Below are 19727 nucleotides of genomic sequence, written 5' to 3'. Positions count from 1 at the left end.
CTGTGGGGTGCAGGGGAAATGCCAGCATCCCTCCCCAGCAGCCTCCTGCCTCACCTCCATCCGCTTGGAAATGGAGCCCAGCTAGTGAGGAAGGCCTCTCCAGGGATGAGAAATCCCTCCCTTGGGGCTGTTTTGCAGGTGTGTCTCAGGCGATGCACAAGCTAGGTTTCACATCCTCGGTAAATGGCTTGAAGAGGGCAATTAAAATGTCGGATCATGTCATATGTGAACGGTGTGGGTCTATAGATACTTGCAAGCTCGTTGCTACTGCAGGGCTTTAGGAGCATATATGCAAACTGCTGACTGCAAGACTACACCAACTGATACTCCAGGAGCAAAAACACCCACGTGTTGTTTGTTAACCCGTGCTGGTAAGGAAACCAGGGCTCCAGTCAGTAGAAAAAAATCCCAGCCCTCTTGCTAAGAGGCAGAGAGAACTCCCAGAAGCTGCCAGATGCACATTTTCCTCACCCCCTCCTAAAATAGCACTGTAATTTTAATTTACCCAGGCGAACGAGCAGTTGACTAAACTGACATTAATTTTAAAATTCACATTAAGAAAAGAGACACTTGGGATAATTTTGATTGATTTACTTGGCAGAGTTTTGATAGCTACTGAAAAACATACTATTTATGTTTAGGTGAAAAATAAATGGAGTCAAATAAGTGTCACTGCATAGTACTAGGAGGTATATACAGCCACATGTAAAAATGCATAAACACAAACATTTCTGTACAGCAACTTCTCTTTTCAGTCTGTATAGCGAACACTGGTTTATAATATGGGGAAAATATAAAGCAGACATACATGCAACAAGGACATGACAGTTACATAGGTCCCACCTGCCTCCCGAGAGTTACAACAACAACATCAACAATAATAATAATAAAAGCCTTTTTCAGGGAAAAAAATTTGAAACCTGGAATGTTTTCATGTTGAGGTTTCCAGAGAGCTTCAGATTTCAAATATATCTGAAGTTGATTTAAAGGCTTGATTCAAAGCCCTGTGAAGGCAATGGAAAGACTCCATTGGTTTCAGTGAGCTTGGGGTCAGGCCCAGCTATTTAACCATGATCCCATTCTGCCCTCCCCCAAAATCCAAAGTTGAAGTCTGCAGATAAAAATAAACAATCGTATCATACAAAACTTTGTATATAGAATACAAAAGGTAACCATTGACTTTTTGTATAAAATACAACTTTTGATAGTATATTTATTTCACATATGTATAAATATAACCCAAATAATATGATTTTATTATTCCTACCAAAATATTATTACTTTTTGTTTTTTTTTTTTTTTTTTTTACAAAAGTTTACAAAACAAATAATTCTTTATATTTACAACCCAATACTGCGAAGAGTGCCCGGCTGATGATGAAAAATAGACTATAAGGGTAGTGCACTTAGCCATTGCAAAGAAAGAGGACGAAAGAACAAGGACGCCAACTCTGTTCAGACACAGGTGTTCTGAAGAAATGATACCAGATTCAAGTTTTGGTTGCAAGTGTCTTTCAAAAGCTCACATTTGAAATGCATCAGGCATCTTTACAGGACTGCAAATGGCCTCTACCTTGTTGAATTTACTAAGACAGAATGACATCCTGTTTCTGGGCATGGCCCTGACAGCCCAGTGCCTTCTCCACTGTAGGATAAGGCCAACAGGACGAAGCTCAGCACTGAGTCCAGCACTGGACGACAGCTTGAAGGCTTGGGACCTCGGCCAAACAATTTATTTTACATCATTTGAGGATCTGGAAAACAATCTGGTCTTAGTACAGAAACCAGTGGTGGTTTTCTTAATGGCATGTGAGAGTAGCTGAGGTTACCAGCCTACCGTGCTCATTGCTCATGATGAGACTAATTCAGCCTCAGCCTTAGTAGCATCGCAGTTGTCTGTTCGTACAAGAAATTCGGCAGTCACTGCTCATGGGTGGTGTGCCTGTGCACAAGACAGACGAGCTGATCTTCCTTCCACGTTAAACTCCCGTAGCTACTATTTCAGCCTAGTTTTGCACAATTTATAGAGGACTCATTTGTTAGACTGCATCTGTATCATCCCAAACTGAGGTGGGTCGTCAGTGGCCTGAGCTGAAAAGCTGCTTAAAGACTTGGAAAAATTTGTACTGGCATATCAAAGGGACTGCATACACTCCAGCCAAAACTGCGGAGAAAAGGCAGCTTTCTGGGCAGCTGAGCTATTGTGCAATGCAGGGTTGTGCAACCATCACTAGCTGGGGCAGAAGGGACCCTTCAGCATGGTTTCTCATCCCTCTTATGAACAACGTGTCTGGGAATGAGCAGCATCATGGACCAGCCCACCTCAACTGGTAAGTCTAACTAAATGCCCATGTTACACCTTTCCCGGAGGTGCTGGCGCTTGTCCGTGTGACCGTGCTTCTTGAAGCATCACAAAAAAATTGTGCCCACATGAAATGACAAAGCGAAACGACTAGAAAAGCCTTATTAGAACCTCTCTTGAGAACTAGGTCAGTTAAGTGCAGAGGCTACTGTCAGATAGTCTACTCATCCCACTGCCACTAACAAGGATGAATAAAGCACTTGCATGGGGTAGAGCGGTGCCTCTTGGCGCTGCGGCATGTGAACGTAGGCATTGTATTCCTTTGCCACATCTAGTTTTAGCTAATCCAGAGGAGGCTGTGAAACACGTCTCACCACATCATTTTAAAGAACTGCATTTTCATTTGAATTGCAAGATCTGTTCCCATCTACGAATTCTCCTGTCAGACTCATGGTGGAGCTGTATTATAGTGACATAGGACCTCCTTCTGATGTCCTTGCTAACAAGCCTATAGAAGAAAATCTAACACGGTCAAGACTATTGTCTAGCAACGAGGTCAAGTGGTGTGGAACAACCCATATCCTTACTACTCTGCTCTGTTAGCTTCCAAGGCAAAGTGGCTGCAAACTCTCCATGGCCCAGGTTAACTCCCTAGTGATGCATAGAAATTGGTCAAGGCAACATCATCTGGGCCATCCCAAAACCCAGAACAGATGACGTAGGCCAGTGCCCAGAAATATTCCCCCAAACTGTTTCATTTACAAGCATAGACGTGGCTGAGTCATGTGTGTGAGGGGTGACACGTGCATGCTGTGCTCAAGGAGACTGTGGTGACCTGGGCCACTGGTGGACCTCTTTCAACTCCCTCCATACGGAAAAGGAGGGCTATGGAAAGTGGGATGGAGCCAAAATGCTGTGCAATCAAAACGTGAGCCTCTCCCCAGACAGCACGACTGGCATTTCTGCAGGGATGAGCCTGTTCTATAGAAGAGGACTGGGCTGAGCTACCTGACACACGCCATGGGTTAAGATGAAAATGAGGATAGCTGCTGTGGCTTAGCAGTGTGTATTTGCCCTCCTCTAAGCTGGACTGGGAAAGTAGCCTCTGAGGGTCAAATCACGAGCACCTTTCTCTTTTAATTTGTCCATTAAGTCACTAGTATTCCTGGGGTAGGGCAAGGTGGCAAAGCGAGGCTCCTGAGCTTTGGCATCGTTCATCTCATGTTTCCCTCAATTCCCCGCATGGTTGTGCTGCTGACAGGAGGGCAGCCTCCTCTGGTACCGGCTGCAAGTGCTGGAGAAAGGCAGACAACAAAAACTAGAGCACACCGAGTTACGCACTGATGTCTGTCACACGATCGGTTTCCTTCTCTCCTTGGACGGGACCACTTACCCTTTCGTGTGGTACAAAACAAAGAGGGTTTAAAACGAAATCATTGGAAACACAAATATGAGTTTGTACTATGTAGAAGTAAACAGTTTTTTGCAACGCAATGAGATTTACACGGGGCCTGATCCTGTCAGGGCTGAGTAGTCCCAAGGCAGTTAAGGGCTGTGAAGACGGTGACTGAAGAGCTCCGGACCACTTGGGCTGTTACTTGCACTGAAATGCAAAAATGATGTCTCACAGCCCATACCACCGTCTGGGGCTTGTGCTCGTGGGAAGCTAAACACATTTTGCCACACAGCACCCATGAGACGAACTGTTGTGTTTGCAACGCACTGGGCACCAGCGTGGGGAACAGACCCTTCACGTGTTCTCACTCCTTTGTGGCAGGCATGAATATCACTTACATTATCATTTGATCAGGGGAGACATCAGTGTTGTTCCTTGAGCAACTCTTCAACCAGGGCAATCGCCCTACGTGGTATTTTAAAGGACAGCCCAGTTATTGGAGTGTAAATTAAAAGAGCAGATTGTTGGCATCTAAAGAAAAAGTTAATGTCCTTACTGCTTCTTCATCGGTTTCACCCTCGGTACTGTCACTTACGAGTGGTTCCCCAAAATTTCATCAAGGTTGATGTCTTTCATCCAGTCATCGTTACCAGGTTCCGTTTTCAGTAAAGAATCTATAAAGTCTGAGTCACTGTTGAGCGCAGGCCCTATACCGTCACCCTGCTGGTTCAGAAAGTCAAACGCTAGGTCATTACCGTGGTCGCCTCCTTGGTAAGCCCGAGAGTTTTGGTTGGTAGATGTGAAACTGGTAGACGGCAGAGATGACGGAGGTGTCATACTCGTTCCTGGCTGATTCAGGGTAGGCACAGTCTGTCCTCTGAGCTGGTTAGGTCTTATGCTTAGACCTCGTAGTGAACCAGCTGATTGTCCATTTAGAGTCTGGTGCATTTGGTTTAGGGGAGGCCTCATTTGGACTCCCGCTGTTAACTGATTAGGAGGTGCCAACGCACGCTGAGGAAAATGGGGGTTGCCCATGTTGCGCTGCAAAGACTGGTTAGGATACGGAGTGCCCGTGGGGAAACGGACCCCTGCGGGCTTCAGTGTGTCCTGCTGCTTCACAGCAGCTTCTTGCGGGGCCCAGTTCTGAGCAGTGGCTGTAGCTGTGATCATCACATTGGCTGGTCTCTGCACGGGGATACCTGTGGCTCCGTGGTTCAAATTGGGTCTCACTTGCTGTGAGTTGACCACCGACCCAGTCCCAAAAGTAGCTACGTTGTTCCCCTGCGTCATGGTTTGCTGTCGAGACATCAGGGGGTTGTTCTGACTGGGCAGGACTTGATTTTGGTTTCTGTGTGGTTGCATTTGGTTCATTCCTGAAGTCACGTTGTATGCACTCGGTTGGTTGCAGGGTAGGTTCCCGTAGCACCCCATACTCCGAGCCGCAGGGACAGAAGGCATCCGGGTCCCAGCAGGGGTGGACATGAGGCTGGAGTTCTGGGGCATGATGCTATGTGTTGAAATTGGGTTTGATAAGGACATGCTGGAGCTCATGCTCACAGCTGGTGAACCACCTGGAAAGGAGAAAACAGAAGTGTTAAAACAAACATGGGTGCATTGATGCATGGTGTCATTCAAATACCAACAGGTTAAAAATTCAGAATTTCTTGAACAAGATGCTTTGCTCTGATTTTCTGCACATAAACATCATATTTTGTGCATCAGCAAGCTGGAAACTATGAGTCGGCAGTACCACTTATCTATGCTTTGTGGCCAGTGCTGGCCCAGTGGAGGATCTTCCTCTACCAGCAAAACACAAGAAGATAGGTTTTCTTTCTCTTCAGCCACCAAACCACAACACAAGCTCACTTCTGTGGCAGATTTGCAGCTACGTAGTATCTGTTCTAAGGCTACAGTAAGTCATTTGTGCAATCTTGGCTGATTGCTTATGCACTTCAAGGGTCTGAATTAATTCCAGGCCTCACTGTCTAGTTGAAGAAGACCAAACATTTTCTAGATGTAGATGTAGATCTAGATCAACATGTAGATGACACTATGGAGAATCTCCCTCTGCACATGAACACCTGCTTTGCAGCTTAAATTCCTTTATAATCATAGGATCATTAAGGCTGGAAAAGACCTCCAAGATCATATGGTCCCATCATCACCCTACCACCAATGTCACCCACTAAACCATGTCCCTCAGCACTACGTCCAACCTCTCCTTAAACACCCCCAGGGATGGTGATGCCACCTCCTCCCTGGGCAACCCCTCCCAATGCCTGACTGCTCTTTCTGAGAAGAAATGTCTCCTCATTTCCAGCCTAAACCTCCCCTGGCACAACTTGAGACCATTCCCTCTAGTCCTGTCACTAGTTACGTGCAAGAAGAGGCCGACCGCCCGCTCCCCTGCAGCTTCCTTTCAGGCAGTTGCAGAGAGCAATGAGGTCTCCCCTGAGCCTCCTCTTCTCCAGACCAAACAACCCCAGTTCCCTCAGCCGCTCCGCACAGGACTTGTGCTCCAGGCCCTTCACCAGCTTCGCAGCCCTGCTCTGGACATGCTCCAGGGCCTCGATGTCCTTCCTGTACCGAGGGGCCCAAAGCTGAACACAGCAGTCAAGGTACGGCCTCACCAGAGCAGAGTACAGGGGAACGATCACCTCCCTGGCCCTGCTGGCTACACTATTCCTGATACAAGCCAGGATGCCTTTGGCCTTCTCGACCACCAAGTCCTACAAGAAGTGCTGCTAGAAGTCAAGTTCAAGGCAAACAAAAGGAGGTATTTCTTCACACAACATGTGGATCAGCTGAGGAATTCTTTGCTACGTGGTGCTGTATGAGCTAAATGCTGAGCTGGTTCCCAAAGTGTGGGAAAAGCTGACAAATGGGGCTTGCCACCAAGTTGTCTTCACATTTCAGTAATTCCATGAGCATCTTCCAAAGGAGGGACGGAGGAGGTTTAACTACATACAGAGCTGGAGCTTTGCTATTTTCTATACAGCAGATAGTTGCCAATTTTGTTGGACACTGTCTTAGTTTGATCCTACTTATACCACAAACCCAGGCTGAATTTGACTAACTTCAACTTCATCATCAAACCTAATTACATATTAGTCTGTCTGGTTATTTTTATCACTCGGTCCATCACCAAACCCTTCTTACTGTGCAGGTGCTTAAAGATTGTGGCTGTCTGCAGCATTCTCCAAATACATCAGTCTCAATGTGTGGCATGTTTCTCAGTCCTTCACTCATTCTTAGCTCTTTTCAAAACTTGCCAGTTTTCAACATTTGATTTCAAGGCTGTACATCACAGCTACCCACAGTATTTAATGGCTCTTGCACAACTCCAACACGGACGTAAAGTAAGCTCTTTTTTTTCTTGTTCAGCACGACCTCAGACCCTGTCCTTTCAGCTGTAATCACACAGCCTGTTTGCAGTGATATTTGGACACCTATCAGCCATTTCCTTGTGTGCCATGTTAATTTTATATCATTCTGTGTTTTTTTTTTTTAAATCAAAATATGCAGTACCAAGTCAGATGCTTAAAGTACCCTACCTGAACAACTATTAGCTTTGTCAACCAAAGTTTTGCTTTCATTGAAAAAAACACCATGCTAGTTTGAAAAGATGTCTTTTACATAAACCCATATGGCCTGACATCAATTATATTCCCTTCCTAAATTCTTTATTATGTAGGCTATATTAGCTCCCCAGTATTTTTGCTGAGCTCTGCATTAGGTCATTACAGTATCAATTACCTACTTACTCTTTTAATTTTTGTTGTGGCTTTAGCTTTCTTCCTTGGAGTTTCAAGACTAAATAGAAAGTGACATTAAGAATTTGGAGAACCTCTCAGCCAGCTCTTTCAAAACTCTTGAACACAAATCATGCACATGCATATTTAAAAAGTCTATGTTTAGTAACAGCTGTTTAATATACTGTTCCTGTTGAAATTTCACCATAATGATGTTCAGTTCCCTCAGACTGGAACTGAAGAAAAAATTATCATATATTTCTGCCGTTTTTGCATTATTTTTATATGTATGCTATTTCTGTTTAGTAATAGAAGCAAAAGGTTCCTTGTTTCTTTAAGTACTTGAAAATAATTTGCCCCCAATTCAGTATTAACACTGAGTGTGACTTCACAACCAGAGCTGCTTATTCCAAGTCAATATAAACACAGGTACCTAAACCGAGAAGCTCACCTTATTCTGGAAGGCAGGCTCACAAACTGTCTCCAAGCAGGAGGTACTTATTTATAAATAATCTACTGAGATTGTCCCTGCTGATCTAAAATCCAAACTCAGCCCCAGAGCTGGTCAGCCCCTGGGACAGGATTTGCCCTGAGGAGCCCACTATTGGCTTCTCACTTGGGTCCTACGCTGCTGCTGGGGAGCCACCTGACTGAACTGAGCTCTGGAAACGGAGAAAATCAGTGCTAAGCAGCTAGTCTCACAATTAGCCTCATCTTTGGCTTTGTTAGTTGGTTGTACATTGCTCTCTGTTTCTTTGAAATACTGTCACACTACTTTGTAGGGGTGATAGGGATCGGTGCCCTCATCCTTTGCTCCCTTAGGCTGGTAGTGAGGTGGAGGAGTGGCACAGAAATCAGCGGTGTTCCCAAAGACCTGGAACAGTGTCTGGGGAGAGCCAGTCCTCTCCCTGCAGCAGAACTGAAACAGCTGCAACACGTTTGAGGGTCACTTCACTTGCTGCCGGGACGAAGCCCCCTAGGGGTGACCCTGCCAGCCGTGGGGCAGCCCCAGGAGCTGGCATCGCACTCCTGGTGCAAATGCCACGCACTTTAAAGGGCACGAGTGGCTGGGACAGGGGTTGTACATGTTGTGCAAAAGACGAAGTTTCCTCTTTCTTTGTATTCCTATTTTTATCCTTTTTATTTTTAACACAAATATTTTCCGTCCAGATTTCTTCCAGATGGGAAGACATTTCTTCCCCAGCAGTGCTGCATACAGCAGCTGGACATCCTGGGCCGTGGCGATTCTGCGAAACTCCTTTACTGCCCGATCCACCTGCTAGCATCGCGGGGGTTTATTGCTGTCACACGGCACTACAGGGAAAAGCACAGAGGACTAAAGTGCTTAACCATGTGTCTCCAGGCCCCTCCGGTATTTTAGTTAACTTTGTTTTTTCTTCTTCCCTGACCTGAGCAAAGCTATTCCCAGAAAAAGGGAACAGATTCCCTGCTGTTCCTCCCTTATGCAAGAGTTTCCTAATCACCCTGTCTGGTAGCTCTGCTGCAAGCTCCCAGCACAGCCCTTTCTCCCAGGCTCGCCCAAAAAGCTGCTCTCCTGCCTGGGCTTACTCAGTGGGGACTTGAGATTTGAATGGGCAAGTGCTGCCAATCCCACATGTCACAAACCCAGGAGATGTGACTCCAAATACCATGAGGCTGGCAAAGAGTCCATCAGATTTAGAAGGAGAGCAACATAACAACGGAGATCTACTTATTTTGGAGCCTTTAACAGATGTGGCTGCAGTCATTTCCATTTTCTCTCTGTATTGTTTTTTAAGTAAAAGCCAAGAATCTCAGTTAATCATCTGATTCCAGGAATGAGCTTTGAAACAACACGTCAAATCACAGGATTCCCCAGCAAACTGCCAGTGTTGTCAAGGCATTTGGTTTAATAGCACAGGAGGTATGAAGCCAGCAAATGCGGCTCACTGTCCCCTGTGGCATTGTCCTCACCGTGGGTTGTTAACCTGGCATCAGTAATGCTTGTGCAAGTTTACTGAGATAGGAAACACCCAGACCTGTCAGAAAGCAGCACTTTCCAGACTGCAACAAGCTTGTCACTGCTGGGATGTGCAAACAGCAAAGCCACTGAATGTGGCCTGAGCAACCCAGCCCTTCCACACATACATGGCCTGTTGGTGCAGTGGCCAGCAGCTTGGGCAGGGGTGGCATGGGAGCCAGATGCACTTGGGAACCCATTGAAAACAAAACAAAGTGAAAAAGTTCTGCTACAAAGGACAGGTAGGAAGGAATGGCTCAGATCCCTGTGGAATTTGCAGAGCCAACAGTTACGGAAAAACGAACAAACCAAAACCTCTTTTTTCCCCTCAGTGTGTTGTATACAAAGATCACTAGAAGCCAAAGGATCCCTTTATACTTAAATGCACAGACACTTTGCAGGATAAAGAACATCCTTTGATCCCACCTGCTGCATTCCCCAGACCTGCTCTCTTTTCCCAGCATCTTTTCCTTAATCTGCCTTTGGACTCCAAGCAGCCTGCAGCTAACCAGCAAGGTGAGCAGCACGAAAAGCCAAGCAGGCAGTCCTGTGCTCCCAAAGTAGGCTCTCCGAGGAGCTGAGGAGGTGAACCTAAAGCCCTGTCCTGAGCTGCTGGGAGTTTTCTGCCCTGGGCAGTTGTAGCTGAAAGCAGGGGCTTTCACCCTACTGGTTGACTGACCTGTTGAAATGCTGCTTGTAGAGCAGCATTGTGGCCACACCATGGCATATTAAAACATGGACCAAAAGTTCAGATGGTCACTAGTTGCCTATGATGGTGTCACAGGAAATACTTAAACATCAGTGTAAGGGTTCTCATGCTGTACATGATCTACCATCAGAGATGTTTCTCATCTCACTCTCTGAAGCAAGATGTACCATGTACATGAAAAATCTGGATGGAGCGAGGCTGCACATTCACGAAGACACCTCTGTATCAAGTATCTCGGTGCACATCTGCCCCAGGCAGTGCTAAAGGGACGAGCACCACCCTCTCCTTCCCTGTGCCTGAGAGGTGCAGAGTCAGCCCCAATGACCCACCAGCTGCTTCTCCAGCCCATCTGTCTCAGTGGTGGGGGCAGTAAGGCAAACAGCATGGGAGCAGCAGCCATCGCTCACTGCACTGATCTAAGTGGATATCTAGAAAATCAAACCCCTGTTATCAGCACGTACCCAGCTCTTCTGGATGGTCCTACAACTGGAAGGAATGAAACAGTTTCATTTAGCACATGGGCACTTACCAGGATATTGGTTTGCTTGTTGCATATTGACCACGTTCCTTCTTTGGTCTTTATAATCCGGTGGCGGTCGTGTCAAGTGTCTGTTCAGCTGATCTTGTGGAGTGATTTTCTCCTAGAGGATGAAAGTAGAAACATTAATTTGCTTTTCTTTATGTTTTCCTGACTCTGTGTTTTACCTGCCTCTTTCTTTTCTCTGTGTGTACAAGCTGAAGTGTTCCTTCCTTTTACCCTCTCTGTTTCACAGAAGAGGATTTCAGCGGCATCTGCAAACCCATGCCATCACACACTGAAGCCTGTATGGAAATCTTTCTGCTGGTTTCCTTGTGTTTGAGCCTGTTCTAGCTTTCCTTAAAATCACCGAGAACTGCTCAGCCTCTGAGAACATCGGCCATATCTGCACAGCAGTACAAAGTGTCCTCTCACATCCGCACCATCCTGCTCCCCTCACTTATCAGACAGAGGGGCTGATGGTTCCCCATGGCTCCCTCCCTGCCTGTGCAGCTGGGTTTGCTTGTAGAGAAAGACAGAGAGCACAAAGGCAGAGCAAACACCCAGGTCTAACCCAAACATGCAACCGGGATGCAGCTGGGGAGCAAGGAAGGACCAGACCTGCAAGGTCCACACCTGCCCCTTGGCTGCGTCAATATTCACCAGCCCATTTCACCCAGGCTGACCAGCCAATGTGCACAGCTGGCAAAAAGAATTTCAAGGATTTCAGCTTGCCATTAAACATACTTTGTCCCATCCCTCCCTCTTTTTCTTCCTCCTACATTGGAGGAGCTGCCACAAAAATCAACAAAAGCCGTTGCTTTGTCATCTCTCATATCTTTCCTCACCAGGGATGCCGGCAGGAGGCATGGCCAAGGTTTAGCAAGGGCTGTGCTGGGCTGGTGGTTGTTCATACCACTCATCACTGCCCTGTGCTTCCCCATACACATACACGGCACTGTCTTACCTCTTACACCGGGATTACAAGCACTGGGGAAAGGGCAGTGAGAAAAGAAAGCTGAAAAAGCCAAGTAGTTGGGGATATTTTTAATTTTGGGCCTGCAGCAGCACGTGTCTGGTGAAGGAAAGATTGAAACACAAGTCATGATCCCTTCCAACTCAACCCATTCTGTGATTCTAAGTGTGGGCACTGGAGTCAGCAGCATGAGGTGAAGCCATCCCTGTTCCTGGACCCTGATGCTGTGACTTGGTGTCTGCAGTGTTACCGCCCAAGGACTTCTTGGTGAGGCTGCAACCGGCCTACTGTGTGCAGCTCTGGGCTCCTCAGTACAACGGAGACAGGGATTTAGGGCCACCAAGATGATGAAGGGCCTGGAGCACCTCTGCTGTGAGGAGAGGCTGAGAGAAATCTGGGGCTGTTCAGCCTGGAGAAGAGGAGGCTCAGGGGGATCTCATCAGTGTCTGTAAACACCTGAAGGGAAGGTGCACAGAGGATGGGCTCTTGTCAGTGGTGCCCAGTGCCAGGACAAGAGGCAATGGGCACAAATTGGCACACAGGAGGTTCTCTCTGGCCACCAGGCAGCACTTCTGTGCTGTGTGGGTGACAGAGCCCTGGCACAGGCTGCCCAGAGGCTGTGGGGGTCTCCCTCCCTCAAAACCTCCTGGCCATGGCCCCAGGTGGCCTGCTCTGGGTGTCCCTGCTTGAGCAGGGGTTGGACCAGATGGACCCAGAGGTCCCTTCCAACCTGAACCATTCTGGGATTCTGGGATTCTGATTTTGTGATATGAGGCACCATGGCAGGAAAACGTGACTCTGACTGCCTCAGTCACGAATTTGTCACATTGCTGGTGTGTATGTGCCTCCTGGCGTCATGCTTACTGGTCAGGCTTCACCCACTTCTCTGCAACCCACTGGGCCTGTGATTTGTGCTTGGAGGGCTGAAGAAGTTGTTGAGGAAGCCATCTCAAAGGCTCCCCATGCTCTCCCCCAGGTGTGTCCCAGCCTGGGCAGGAAGGGAACTGACATTTCCACAAGGGCAGAGGCCGAGGGCATCCAGTGAACCAACAGCAGGTGCAACCTGCACCTGTATTTGCCTCAAGGAGCCTGGAGTTGCCTGAACAGCAAACCAGCTCACCCGTGTGGAAGAGCCTGGCAGGTGTCTGAAGCCGATCAGAGTTATTCAGGTGCCTGAAACAGCACACAAGTGGACTTTCTTGTGAAAAATCTTTTTTTCTCTTTTGCCAGGGCCTCTTAAAAAAGCAGAGTGAAGAGCCTTTCTTGTGGTATTTAGGCATTTCCCTAACACATTCTGGGAGTGAGTGGCCTGATTAAGATTTATAGGGCTTGTTTCAACATAGCAGCCAGCCCAAACCCTTGCAAAGAAGAAAGGCAAGTTAACTTCCAGGAAATCCCTGTGATACCTGCAAAAACTGCAGCTAGGCTTTGTGTGTATTTCTATGTCCATAACACAAAAGCAAATGAAAACTGATCAAAAAATCTCATTCTGTAAAGCTATTTTAATTTCTTTTTTAGCTTTTACTTATTTTTTAAAATAGCTATATGAGCAATTACATTTTCATTCTGATAAAAATTCTGACAGAAAACTGCAGCACGGAGGTGACTTGACACTTCAGTTCTTTTCTGCATAATTTAAAAAGCCAACCAATATTTCCTTTATAGGGCAAATGAAGTCCTTAACTTCAAACTCAAGCTTTTTAAATTGTGTTTTTGGAATGGAAATATATTTGTAAACAACGAGATATTATCTATAAAATCTGAATAATTTCTGCTTTGAAAACACACAAAACCATGGATGTTTTTCCATTTCTGTGTTCTTTAATTATTCAACATCATTCACTAAGTATGCCAGTATTTATGAACTTATGTTTTTATAGAGAAAAGAAAGTTTGGATTCAAAATACCAGGCCAGCATGATAGGGTCTACTCTGTAGGCTGTCCTACATAAACTGGGGGTCTGCTGTCACTGCAGCCTGGGGGAAGCAAAGCAGGTGGCAGTGTCACCTCCATCCTTCTCCAGCATCCTCCCTGCAGCCCTTCCCTAGTTGCAGCAGGCCACCAGTGTTACTTTCTGCTTACCCCAAGGACATGACAAGCTCTGCTCATCTTCTAGGACTTTTCTTCTCCATGCTTTGACAAGCAGAACTACTGAGGAATGGTGAAGATGAGCGTGCACAGGGCATGTGATACTGTCTAGGGCAGATGGGATGTCCCATTGCACTGCCCATGGGTGACGGGTCATGAAGCACCTTCAGCTGACTCAGTTCAGGTGATATCAACGGCAGTGCTTTTTTAGTGGAACAAAACTAGTGGGTTCTAGCATTTATCATTCCTAACAAGACCACACGTATTCTCCATGCCTCAGAAAATGACAAGGAACTCCCAATTGCTCTCTCAGATACCATGGGATAAAGAAGAACTGGTTACAAATATCTGGAAATGCATAAAGAGAAATGGAGAAAGGAAGACTCATGGACAATCCCAGGCAAGCACACAAATTTGTCTTGAACACTAAAATCAATGTACCAATCTTTGTTTACACACAGGCACTTCATACCATGCTGCCTAGGTTGCAGGGCCTGGAAGTCAGCTTTCCTCTGTGGTCAAAGCAGTGTCGCAGTGCACCTTAGCTTACCTTACTTGGGAAACTACATAAAGTATTCATACACCTTTAATTTAGCATATGCTTAGACTCTTCTTATAACGAAATGACAGTAGCTCAGATACTTGAGTTGTTTCATATAAACCCAAGTAGGTTTCAAAAAGGCTTAGCAAAGTGCTGAAAAATATGAGGCACACTCTAGAAGGTCTAGGGTTTGCCAAAATGACCTCAAAGTCTTGTGGGTTTTCTTCTCCCTGTCTTAGCTTTCTTTTCTATTGTTTCCATGAAAATCTTTTATTTTTTTTTCTATAAAATAAGGGATTGGAAAACTTACAGCTTCTGCCAACATCTGCTGCTGTAGAAGGAGTTGTTTTTGCTCCATCATTTGCCGTTGCAGAGCCTGTTTCTTTTCCATCAGTTGCTGATTCAACATTGATTGCTGGGATGAGTTCATGTAACCACTTCCAGTGTTTGGATTTGAGCAAGAACTGGAGCTTGGAGTGGGGCCAGCTCCCTGGCCTACCACAGAGTGTTGATCCTGAAACAGAAGAAATGGCTCGTGAAGGATGAAAATAATAACAAGCATCAAGAAAAGGAAATAATCCTTTTTATACAATTTGCTCAAGTACAGGACACAGCCCACAGACGCTCAGGACAAGTGACCGACACAAAGGCTTCGACAAAATAAGAAAGTGATGGGGTAACTTTATCGCTCGTGGAAGACTTTGAAAACTTGCCAGGTGGTTCCAGTGGCGAACCTCAACGTTGTACCAGGAGCTTGGGAAACGCTAACAGAAGTAACTGAGCCGTCCTGGGGATCTTTCCAGAAACTTCCACTGGGCCGCATGGCAGTCTGCTTGACCACAAGGGAACAAACTCTGCATCTGCTGGCTCCTACCATCTGGTGAGCAGCAGCAAGAGTTGTTTAGAGCCTTGTTGCTGGAAGAGCCTCGTTGCTAGAAATGACATCTATTGTTAGAAAACACAGAAGTCACAAGTTGTGACTTCGCGGTGGGGTGAGTGGTGCCGTTTCCATCTGTCCCTTCACCTCCCTCACAAGAGCAAACTCTGAGAGATTGCTAATTGTCTCCCATTAGCACAGGGTTAAATAAATAGGCTTAGAGCTTGTCAGCTTCCTTGGTAAAACAAATGTGTAACTGGACAGGTCTTTGAAGAGGGTTTTAGGGTCTCCCCAGTCTTTGCTATGGATCTAGATCTGCTTCCTCTTCCCCATGGGCAGCTTCATGAGGAAGGGATGGCAAAAAGTCACCTCAGGAGGCAATGGGGAAAGTATTTGGGAACTCCAGACCATGAACATCCAGGATCCAAACAGACCTGGGATGACAATATGCTGTTCATTTTCTTTCGCCCGTGATTTCTCTTGGCACAATACGTTTTCTGTCTACTTGCTCCACCAGGGTTTGGTACTTGGACCTTCACCACATGTGGGAAAGAGCTTTCTCGGTCCGCACTCAAAAATGTGTTAGCCCATAAAAACATTCATCCTATGTTGGCTATCGCTCCACAGTCACATATTCCTTAGCTGCCCAGCTGCAAAGAAAACAGCAGAGACTGGGGCGATCACGACAGTCATGAGAAACATCAGTTTTCTGCCTGCTTTGGTGCGATTCACTGTAGGAACCCAACTGCTGGATTCTGTCCAACCTGACAGCCAGCAGTGCATTTGCCCCAGAGCACAGGAACCGATGACAACTGCAGCTTCGTGCTGCCTGGAAAGCCATGGCTCAGTCACCAGGAGCAGTCCCAGCGTCCCACCTTGGGGAAGCTCTGCTCCAAGGCCATCGCCTCCCAAGGCACCCAAGGAAATAAGGACTGGCCGGGCAGCCTACCCACACCCTGAAGACCACGGGGCACTGATGCTGGTAGCTTTGAAAACCCCAGGGAAGCTCATTTCTGTGCCCTAGCTTTTGCTCAGTGCGTTCAGCACACAAACGCACCCCCTCACACACAGTAACATGCATACTGCAAACTAATCCAACTTATCTTTATACCATCTGGCATGGAAGAAACACAGTGATTGTTATGGTTATTTCTATTTTAAAATAATTCTGTGGCTTTTAGATGGGGCCGCACGAGTGCATAGCTAGCTAGATAAAAGTATTTGACGTCTCTTAACGAAATAAAAACCATGACTTTCTGCTGGAGCCACCTGCAGCCCCCAAGGCAGTGTTACAAACCCACCCCTGAAAATTTATTGGGCTCTTTCACAATTATATCCCGCACACTTTCCTTCAGTTCCAGAAGGAATCCAGGACTGCTCGGCACTGCCACATTTTTCAGCCCTTATGTTAGCTGCAAGATAGAAAATACCTCCTCTCAACAGACCTGCTTGCCAAGTTGTTGCGCAAACTTTTTTGTCTTTCTTAAAATATTTTGAAAAGAAAAATATGTTACAATAAATTGGCTTTGACTTCTATATTCAAATGACACTCTAGCTTGAACCCAGCCACATGTTACATCCATTAATAGATTTCATCTGTTGTGCTTTCGCACAGATAATGCAGGCTCCACCAAACGCGCCTTCGTAGTCCAGCCTAAAAAAAAATCAACAACAGAGCCCAACCTTCTCTCTCTCCCTTATCCCCTGCCAGCTCATGTGAGCTGTGGGAAGGGACTTTGTTTTAAGATAAACCGGGCAGCGTCCATTCACGCTACCTATAAAAGAAAGCTTTTCTCTAACAGCAACTGGCGCAAACCACTGGCTGCTTGGCAAAAGGGCCTTGAGAAAACAGTATAAATCAAGAACTTGGAGCCAGTTTGGTTTTTTGCATTCGGTCCTTTCTCTGCGGTTCGTGAAATGAGCCTATGAGGCTGTGGCGTGATCCTCGTCCAGCCCGCTGCTCTTCTGTAGCAGTGATGAGGCAGGAGAGGGCAGAACGGCTCCGGGGGCTAGCTGTGTGCCAGTGGCCCCCTTCCCGCACCTTGCTCTCCCCCTCACTCACATCCCCACGGACCAGAAGGTGTCCCTGACATGCCGCCAGTGACATGGCACTCTGTCCCTGTGCCTGGACAAAGCATGCTACCCTCCACGCAAGGGAAAAGCAGATTGGGGTTGCAGCTACCCTGCTTTCACCAAACCATGCCATCCCACACCATAGCCCGCTTTGCTACAGCTCCGCGCCTCCGAGGTTGCCCCCACATCCCTGGTGCTGGAGTACAGCCACAGCAGTGCTCGGGGTGCCAAGGCAGAGCCCTCCCTGATGTTACTGTGAGATACAGGAGCAAGGAGAAGCAGGAGGAGCGGCAGGGGCAGTGAAAGCACTGCAGAGCTGGTAGCACAACTGGGGGTTTGTTTGCAAGCATCACAAAGAACATTATGCTCAAATGTCTAAATTAGCAGTAAATCAAAACACTGAAGACTGGGTTTGCTTTTCACTTTCCCTGATGCAGCTGACTTGTATTTATACAAGTATTTATCCTTTTCCTTTCCTTTCCTTTCCTTTCCTTTCCTTTCCTTTCCTTTCCTTTCCTTTCCTTTCCTTTCCTTTCCTTTCCTTTCCTTTCCTTTCCTTTCCTTTCCTTTCCTTTCCTTTCCTTTCCTTTCCTTTCCTTTCCTTTCCTTTCCTTTCCTTTCCAAGAAACAAGGAATTAAAAGAAAAAAAAGTGACAGGCTCAGAGTTATTCACCAAAGCCCGCTCAGTGACTGCTGTGTGTCTCACCAAAAGCTGGTTCCCCAGCACTTCCCAGGGGAGGAGCTGGGTGAATTTGTGTCCATCCAGTGACCCGTCCTTTGCCTTTTGTTCCAGACCCTCTGTGAGCCCCTGGTGTGCACCTCCCCTGCTTCTGCTGGCATCCTCCTTTCCACAGCCCAAAATTCAGCTTCTCCAGCAGCTCCCAGGGCTGAGCTCAGAGCAGTACCACGCTTACACAGAAAAAACAGTCTCTGAGCCACCTCTTTTCTGCTGCATCTCGTGCACACACAGACGCCCCTTTCTGCAAAGCGCTGGGCTTTCCACGGACGTCTCGACCCCAGGTACCAGGTCCTGGCCTCAGACAGGGAAACCAAACAGCAGCGGGGCCGTGGCAGGCTGCCTGCAGAGTAAGAGCTCTTTCAGCTATACTGAAAAAAAAAAGCAAAAGTGTTTTCTTATTTTTAGGAATAACTCCCACTCGTGACTGGAATGCAGAGGGCTGCTTCCCGCGCCAGGGTACGCTGCGAGAGCCCCAGGCAGCTCCCAAGGTTACGCCAATTTGCAACAGCTGAGGATCTCATTTACGTATCGGGGCTGGAAATAACACAGACCGGGCAGAAATGCAGCCAGCCTGATTCTGCCTTGCCTCATTGCTTGTTCGGTATCTCTCTGAGCACCTCGGACTCGTTCAACCTTTTTCCACATGGGCACGTAACAGCACTAAAGTGCATCTCCTCTGAGTTTAGGGCTCTGACTTCCATCAGATTCCCTCCAAAGTGTCTTCTGGAGCCCTCCCTTCACTACAGAGAGGGACCGGGCTGTATAATTAGGCTCTAGGTGCCTAATTTAGACAACCAAGCTAGGAGCCCAAATTAGATGATAGGAACATTCCCTTACACTCCTAATTTTAGATGCCTGTAGTCACACCTAAGTGAGATGCCTGGCAGAGCGGGTGTGAACAATCAAGCACTAGTGAACTGCTTTTTAAGGATGCTGTACAGAATGACCCAAAAGCCTTTCAAGTTAATCATGCAGAAGGCATTGTTACAGGTTGAATTTCACCTAATACCCTGCCAGAGAGGGTTTTATGGTTTCTAGAAAAATCACATTCATATATAAATATGAGCCTCTCAGTTAGCCAAAATCAGAGGAAATAGCATTTGAAAAAAAAAAAAAAAAAAAACGAAAATTGCAAGATCCCAAGACCTGTGTTTCTACATCTAATATCTAGAGATACAGCTGGGTGAGGAGTGCAAAATATTTCCATTAAGTAATTTTGTGGAGTGTTTATAAGAAGTTGGCTCAGCCACGTGAGGCCATCTCCTGTGTTTTTCTCCTCTGACCATCTGAGCTCTCAGGACAAATATTTCAGGGCCCACCATGTTTTCAAGGCACATGCACGAGGAATCACGGACACCAGCGCTGGCAAATTTCACAAGCCCAGGCTATCTGCCAGAAATACTTGTGCCTCAATCCAGCCAGGGAAAAGAAGCAAATGCTGTGTCAGTCCTCCAAACAACGGAGCTCAAAGAGGAACCGTGGACCTACCGCCCCAGATGCTGCAACGCTGGAAAAGATCGTGACATTAGGGAGCACGTGCCTCGTTTCTGCAGCCCCACTGAAGTGACAAGGTTGGGGGACACCTCTGCTGCAGCAGGCACCCAACGTGCAGAGGGAGATGTTCTTCAGCACAGCCAGCTGCTGGGACAGCCAGGCAGGCCACGCTTTCTAAAAGGGCAGGGTTTTCTGACTCACTGAAAGGGAGGTGGATCACCACGTGGGGCTGCCCCAAACAATTGCCAACAAGTTGCGCCGAACC

General features: G+C 46.9%; 1 protein-coding gene across 1 annotated transcript in view; it reads right to left on the bottom strand.

Moving 5' to 3' along the window:
• Positions 1–579: 579 nt before the first annotated feature.
• MAML2 (mastermind like transcriptional coactivator 2) overlaps positions 580–19727 on the bottom strand; it is a 214381-nt gene continuing 195233 nt past the window's right edge. Inside the window, exons 3-5 of the mRNA XM_040544189.1 lie at positions 14590–14793; positions 10687–10798; positions 580–5268 (exon numbers count right to left, since the gene is read on the bottom strand). Of these exons, the coding sequence (XP_040400123.1) occupies positions 4289–5268; positions 10687–10798; positions 14590–14793 (1296 nt within the window). The 3' untranslated portion in view covers positions 580–4288. The remainder of the gene's footprint in view (positions 5269–10686; positions 10799–14589; positions 14794–19727) is intronic.

The sequence above is a fragment of the Cygnus olor genome, chromosome 1, assembly GCF_009769625.2.
Source record: "Cygnus olor isolate bCygOlo1 chromosome 1, bCygOlo1.pri.v2, whole genome shotgun sequence".
Classification (NCBI taxonomy): Eukaryota; Metazoa; Chordata; class Aves; order Anseriformes; family Anatidae; genus Cygnus; species Cygnus olor.
This window is presented reverse-complemented; position numbering and strand designations above follow the sequence as displayed.